The 8,043-nt window shown below is 43.4% G+C and overlaps 1 protein-coding gene across 1 annotated transcript in view; it reads right to left on the reverse strand.

The window, feature by feature from the left end:
- LOC139279609 (mucin-6-like) overlaps positions 1-2,483 on the reverse strand; it is a 288,296-nt gene extending 285,813 nt beyond the window's left edge. The window contains exons 1-2 of the mRNA XM_070898725.1: positions 2,477-2,483; positions 2,188-2,325 (exon numbers count right to left, since the gene is read on the reverse strand). Coding sequence (XP_070754826.1) covers positions 2,188-2,325; positions 2,477-2,483 — 145 coding nt within the window. The remainder of the gene's footprint in view (positions 1-2,187; positions 2,326-2,476) is intronic.
- Positions 2,484-8,043: the final 5,560 nt, after the last annotated feature.

Consider the following 8,043-nt stretch of genomic DNA (forward strand, 5'->3'; position numbering starts at 1 on the left):
TCCCAAAATAGAGAGCAATGTGCACTGATTATAACCATGTCTCTGAAGCACTCACATTGTCATATCAGCATACAAAAGCTTAACAAGTTAGTATGATATGTCTTTGCTATTTTAATAGAGGTATTAATCCATTTAATGTTAATAGACAATAGCTTGGGTAAAATAGCATGGGAATTTCATACAAATGGATTAAATCTTTGTATACCAATATCACATAGCATGATTTCACCACAAAGTGGAAAACTGCCCAGGTATGTCTTGTCCACAAAAAGCAAGACAAATCCAATCCGTCCAATTACTACCCCACCAGTCTAATCTCAATCATCAGCAAAGTGATGGAAGGTGTCATCGACAGTGCTATCAAACGGCACTTACTCACCAATAACCTGCTCACTGATGCTCAGTTTGGGTTCCACCAGGACCACTTGGCTCCAGACCTCATGACAGCCTTGGTCCAAACATGGATAAAAGAGCTGAGTTCCAGAGGTGAGGTGAGAGTGACTGCCCTTGACATCAAGGCAGCATTTGGCGACTGTGGCATCAAGGAGCCTAGTAAAACTGAAGTCAATGGGAATCAGGGGGAAAATTCTCCACTGGCTGGAGTCATACCGAGCACAGAGGAATATGGTTGTGGTGGTTGGAGGTCAATCATCACAGCTCCAGGACATCGCTGCAGGAGTTCCTCAGGGCAGTGTCCTAGGCCCAACCATCTTCAGCTGCTTCATCAATGACCTTCCCTCCATCATAAGGTCAGAAGTGAGGATGTTCGCTGATGACTACACAGTGTTCAGTTCCATTCACAACTCCACAGATAATGAAGCAGTTCATGTCCACATGCAGCAAGACCTGGACGACATTCAAGCTTGGGCTGATAAGTGGCAATTAACATTCGCGCCACACAAGTGCCAGGCAATGACCATCTCCAACAAGCGAGAGTCTAACCACCGCTCCTTGATATTCAATGACATTACCATTGCCGAATCCCCCACCATCAACATCCTGGGGGTCACCATTGACCAGAAACATACCTGGACCCACCACATAAATACTGTGACAACAAGAGCAGGTCAGAGGCTAGGTATTCTGTGGTGAGTGTGTCACCTCCTGACTCCCCAAAGCATTTTCACCAACTACAAGGCACAAGTCAGGCTTGTGATGGAATACTCCCACTTGCCTGGATGAGTGCAGCTCCAACTACACTCAAGAAGCTCAACACCATCCAGGACAAAGCAGTCCATTTGATTGGCACCCCATCCATCACTTTAAACATTCACTCCCTCCATCACCGGCGTACCATGGCTACAGTGTGTACCATCTACAAGATGTACTGCAGCAACTCGCCAAAGCTTCTTCGGCAGCACCTCCCAAACCTGCGGCCTCTATCACCTAGAAGGACAAGAGCAGCAGGCACATAGAAACATAGAAAATAGGTGCAGGAGTAGGCCATTTGGCCCTTCAAGCCTGCACCGCCATTCAATGAGTTCATGGCTGAACATGCAACTTCAGTACCCCATTCCTGCTTTCTCGCCATACCCCTTGATCCCCCTAGTAGTAAGGACTACACCTAACTCCTTTTTGAATATATTTAGTGAATTGGCCTCAACAACTTTCTGTGGTAGAGAATTCCACAGGTTCACATGGGAGCACCATCACCTCCATATTCCCCTCCAAGTCACTCACCATCCTGACTTTGAAGTATATCACTGTTCCTTAATCTTCGCTGGGTCTAAATCCTGGAACCCCCCCCCTCCGTAACAGCACTGTGGGAATACCTTCACCACATGGACTGTAGCCGCTCACCGCCATCTTCTCAAGGGTAATTAGGGCTGAACAATAAATGCTGGCCTTGCCAGCGACATCCACATCCCAGGAATGAATTTTTAAAAAGCTGTTGCATTAGCTGAATTCCCGCCAAGATGACAAAACAATACTTCATAATTTACTGCATTGTATAAACCATGCTAAATTGCAGTTAATTAGACTTTACCGATCTGATATTATTTTTAATTTATGTACAAATCACAAATTAAAGATCAGTTATAAAGAAATTGAATCAAATTAGAGCAAAACAGTTTCAGAGATTTTGTAGTGAATAAACTTTACTATCAGAAAAAAGACCTCTACTACAGTCTGCTCAATTTCCTCAATGTGCTGTAATTAATTTATTCATGTTGCTTAAATGCTTACCATTGGTACTGCCATAGAAGCTCACTCCAACTGTAATATACACCTGGAAAACTTCAGTAATCTTAAATAGTATGTCCAAGCCAAAGTTGGTGTTCATTTGAATATAGCTGGAGGACCGTCTGCAGATTTTGATATTCCCTAAAAGAAACCAAATGATTATATAAGTAATAAATACACTCATATGTCTGCTGCAGCACAGTTCAAGTGTGGCGTGGAACTGGCAGGAGAGTCTGTCTTTCGTAGGATTGGATTGGTACAGTGTACCTGCTAAGCACACAATTATTTTTACACCACATGCATAGGAGGGGCAGAGTAATCAGAAAGTCGGAACAAACCCTATCGTCATTTGCATATACATTATGGCAAAAATGTTATCAGTAAATTTTGTATAATATTGCTGATGGATAAAAATAAAATAGAATTGTGCCTCATTCTTCGTGTAGTTATCTGTCTGCTTGTCTCCCACTATTTCGTTCTGTCTCTTGCTCTGTATGGCACTCAGACTTTCTCATTTGTGCACTTGTTAGCTTACAACTTTATCGCTCCTTTCTCGATAAATATATATTTTCGTTGCACACATTTGCTACTTTCTCTCTATAAAGGCGAATGCAACCCTGCCCACTCTGTGGAATCCGAACAGGGGATGGGAAGAGTGGGAGTGGGTGTTGCGTCTCTTATCCTTGGTCCTCCTTTTCTTCTACCTGAAAAGTAGCATGTGACTAACCTATTCATAAAAACTATTCCGAGCATACGAAACATACAACTCTGGCAATCTACCGAAAGCCCTGCTCACTCACATCTGTCGTTTCCAGAGTTCGGTGAATAGTTTTTAAAATTGGAGGCACTGAAGGGTCAGGATCGGATGTAGGTCAACAAAGACAGGAATGATGTGTAAGTGAGTTCTTATACTTGATAACGTATTCTAAATGGTTACACCAGCTACATGTATTTTACTTCAAAAATAAACCAGGAAAACAAAATGATTCAAACAGCAGAAAGTTCTAGAAGGATTGTATCATTATTCAAATTTCGAAGAATATTCTAAAATCCTGAATTTAAACGGGTTTCTTTAAGCAAAATATTTTGCTAACATTAGATACTGATGTTAGAAGGAAAGATAAAAATTAGTTTCATCTTATCTTAAGTTGTATGTGAATCTTGGTCTTTGCTATATTATATAAATCCATACCCTAAACAGATGAATGTATTTATCTACTTGAATGGTCAAAGTCAAAACAGGTGAAAGATCAATGAAAGCCTGGCTGGAAGCTCTGCACCCGAGCTCAGACTGAGCTGAGACAAAGCTCCTGGACTGGGAACAAACAGCAGGGCAGGAACCCATAGGACGGAAGGAAAGAGGTGAAGCTGGGTTGAGGCTGAGGCTGGGACCCAAAGGATCAGGAACAAATGGGAAGAATGCCAGGAACTGGGTCACAGCAGGTGGGAAAAAAAAAAATTTGGAATGATGCTTAAAATTTAGCAGGAGTGCTAAATTTATTTTTTTGGAAACAAGATAGGAGAAAAATCAACTATTATAGAAACATAGAAAATAGGTGCAGGAGTAGGCCATTCGGCCCTTCTAGCCTGCACCGCCATTCAATGAGTTCATGGCTGAATCTTGTGTAGTTTTGTGAAATTGATTCTTAAAATATGATTGAGCGATACTGAACGCATGCAGCTAACATGGACGTATAATCAACCATTCTGGTACTTTCATCATGCAGCTTGACATTCTTCTAGACACAAAACTTTTAATAGTATATGTCTAAATTTTTAAAAATCAATGCTAATAGCCCCAAGAAAGGAGGCTTGGTAGTTCTACACACCACACAACTTAACACTAACATTTATAGGACACAGGTTTGATTCTGCACTCTGAGTACCCAGGCTTGACTGTACGAGTGCCATCAAGTGAAATCAAACGCCCTGCTCACAGGAAAGACAGAAAACACCAGCTCACTCCTGCACACCCGAGAAGAGCAGATTCTCTCAGACATTAAAATAACAGGAATGACCCAGTGCCCCGAGCTGCAGTAGTCTGTGCCCTCTTCATTGAATAGATATTTTAACACAAAGTCCTAGATGGACAAACCCAAGTCCATCCTTATCATTGTTGGTCCTACCTGCCCTAAATGGTAAGTCCTTGAATTGATTATTGACTTCGATCTTTCCACCTTTTGAAAAAATTATTTTCATCTGTGAAATACAAAAAGGTTAGCTAAACAAATGCAATTTTAAACATTAGTTTAAAGCAACAACATTGTATATGTAACCTTTAGGGTTGCTGACCGAGGGCCGTGTGGCTCTTTGTCAGCCGGTGCAGATACGATGGGCCGGAATGGCCTCCCTCTGCCCTGTAAATTTCTATGTTTCTATGTTTCTGTAATATAGCAAAACAAATTTTAAAAATGAATGGTATGCTAAAATGCAGAGTAATAGACTCCAGTGTCACACTGAGGCACTGTTCAGACCTCACTGGGAGCATTGTGGTCATATCACCATAAAAAGCATGTACATACATAGGAGAGGGTGCATCAACAACGTGTATTCATACAGCGCCGTTAACGCAATAAAACATCCCAAGGTGCTTCACACGAGCTTTCTGAACAAAATTTGATACCCAGACACATAAGGAGAAATTAGAGCAGATGACCAAAAGTTTGGCCAAAGAGGTAGGCTTTAAGGAGCATCTTAAAAGAGGAAAGAGAGGCGGAGAGGTTTAGGGAGGGAATTCCAGAGCTTAGGACCTAGGCAACTGACAGCACGTCCACCAATGGTGAAGCGATTAAAATACTGGATGCTTAAGAAGCCAGAATTAGAGAAGCGCAGCTATCTCGGGGGGTTGTGGGGCTGGAGAAGATTACAGAGATAGGGAGGGGTGAGGCCATGGAGGGATTTGAAAACAAGGATGAGAATTTTAAAGTCGAAGTGGTACTTAATCGGGAGCCAATAAAGGTCAGCGAACACAGGAGTGATGGGTGAACGGGACTTGGTGTGATTAGGACACGGGCTGTAGAGTTTTGGATTACCTCAAATTTATGGAGGGTAGAATGTGGGAGGCCAGCCAGGTGTGTGTTGGAATAGTCAAGTCTGGAGGTAACAAAGGCATGGATCAGGGCTTCAACAGCAGATGAGCGGAGGCGGAGCGGAGCCGTGTGTTCCTACGGAGGTGGAAATAGGCGGTCGTAGTAATTGTGTGAATATGTGGTGGGAAGCTCATCGAAGGGTCAAATATAACACCAAGATTGCGAACAGTCTGGTTCAGCCTCAGACAGCTCCCAAGGGGAGAGATGGAGTCGGTGGCTAGGTAACAGAGTTTGTGATGGTGACCAAAGACAATGGCTTTGGTCTTCCCAATATTTAGTTGGAGGAAATTTCTGCTCATCTAGAACTAGATGTCCGGCAAGCAGTTGGACAATTTAAGAGACTGTGGAGGGATCGAGAGATGATGTGGTGAGGTAGAGCTGGGTAGAGCTGGTTGTCAGCGTACATGTGGAAACTGATGCTGTGTTTTCAGATGATGTCGCTGAGGAGCAACATGTAGATGAGAAATAGGAGGGGGCCAAGGATAGATCCTTGGGGATAGATCCTTGGGGGACACCAGAGGTAACGATGCGGGAATGGGAAGAGAAGCCGTTGCAGGTGATTCTCTGGCTACGATTAGATAGATAAGAATGGAACCAGGCGAGTGCAGTCCCACCCAACTGGACGACAGTGGAGAGGCATTGGAGGAGGATGGTGTCAAAGGCTACAGACAGGTCGAGAAGTACGAAGGATAGTTTACCTTTGTCACAATTACAGAAATAGGAAGTGTTATTTGTGACTTTGATAAGAGCTGTTTTGGTACTGTGTCAAGGCCGGAAACCTGATTGGAGGGATTCAAACCTGGAGTTCTGGTAAAGATGGGCATGGATTTGGGAGGCGACAACACGTTCAAGGACTTTGGAGAGGAAAGGGAGGTTGAAGTTGGGGCAGTAGTTTGCAAGGACAGGGGTCAAGGTTGTTTTTTGAGGAGAGGGGTGATGATGGCAGATTTGAGGGAGAGGGGGACAGTACCTGAGGAGAGAGAACCGTTAACAATATCAGCTAACATGGGGGCCAGAAAAGGAAGTTGGGTGGTCATCAGGAGCAGGAGATGGGTCTTAGGGTCAAAATGAGCTCGGAGAGGGGATGACGGGAGATTGGAGAGAAATTAGAGAAAGTTGCTAGTTCAGGGCTAGGGCAGGGGGGAACCTTAGAGGATTGTGGGCTGGGGAAGGGAGAGAAGTGGCAGAGGCAGCTGATCGGAGTGACAAAGAAGTCCATGAGCACCTTGCACTTATTGTTGGAGGTGAGGGTGGAGACTGGGGAGAGAGGCTTAGGAAGACAGTTTGCAGTCGAGAAAAGAAGCCGAGGGTTATCTTTATATCCCAGGATGATCCTGGAATAGTGAGCAGTTTTGGCAGACGAGAGCAGGACCCGATAATGCTCTATGTGGTCTAGTCAGACCTGGCAGTGAATGGTTAAATCAGTTGTTCGCCAAATCCGTTGAGGTCTGTGTCCCTTGGACCTAAGTGAATGGGCCGGACCACGGGGAACGGCCAGGGTGAGAGAGAGTAAAGGTTTTAATGGGATCTAGGACATCAAAGATGGAGATGAGGGTGTTGTTGAGCAGATCGATAACTGCAGAACAAGACTGACCCCATGTAAACGGGATAAGCTGTGAGGAATGATTTGAAAAACTCAGGTTCTGCAGTCTAGAAAGAAGGAATTTAAAGGGGTACCTCACTGAGATATGTAAAATATGAAATGAAATAGACAAAATAAACTTGGATATTACGTCAAGGTAGATCAGGCAAGTAAGACCAATGGTCAGAAGTTTAACTTTGCGTTAAATAGGATTTGCTGAATATTTTATAACTGTATTTCAAAACAGATTTTAATATTAGGTGTTGTTGTACATGATTATTTTCAATTTTGCCCTGAAACAAGTTTTTTTCTGCAAAACAGGATTATATATTCTGTAAATAAATGATATCACATTTTTTTTAATATATCTTTTTAATATTTTTCCCAAGAGAAGATACCATCCAAAATTGGGAATGATATTAATATAGCAGTTGCTCCAGATAAGCTAAAGCGACCCATAAATTCAGGGTACTTACAGAGGCAAGGGAGATAATTGTAAAACTCCACTGGTCATTTTGAGGGAGCCAGTAAATAATGGGGCAGTACCCACGGTTTGGAAACAGGTAAATGTAGTTCCCATATTTAATCTTAAAGGTTTTTTTAAAGGAGAAAATGCCCAAATTGATGGAGGAATGACATGACATAGTGGGGTAGAAATTGGTAACTGTTGTGTCGGTTTTCCGGATAGAAAACTGGGGCAAAAAATGACCAATTTCACGGGGCTTTGCCCCAAGGACCCCTGAAAAATGATATGGCCAAGGATGATCTTCAAGCATCCAGCGCAGCCGCCCAAAACAGGCGTTAAGCCCCTTGCACATGCTAGTGTTGGGCACTGAATACCTGTTTTAGGTCCTTCCCAGAAAATTGGGCTACCCAGGGCACAGGCCTGCTCTGCTCTAGTTTTCCAAGTGTCGATACGGCCTATCAACCAGGTGTTCCCAAAAAGGTAGTTATTTTTTTTATTTTAAGGTTGATGTGGAGCCAGGACTGCTCTTCTGGCTTCTCAGCACTCATGGGGGTCGCTGCCAAAGCATGATTGTCCCCCTTCCTTTTGTCCTCTTCTCCTCCCCCCCACCCCCGCAACCCCGCTCCCCACCCATTCCATTTTTGCATAGATCTTGTTGGATATTCATGCATACTCCGACCTCTCTGCCTTGGTTGGAAGTATTACCATCTTGTTTTCAACAA

This window comes from Pristiophorus japonicus, chromosome 14 (assembly GCF_044704955.1).
Source record: "Pristiophorus japonicus isolate sPriJap1 chromosome 14, sPriJap1.hap1, whole genome shotgun sequence".
In the NCBI taxonomy this organism is placed as follows: Eukaryota; Metazoa; Chordata; class Chondrichthyes; family Pristiophoridae; genus Pristiophorus; species Pristiophorus japonicus.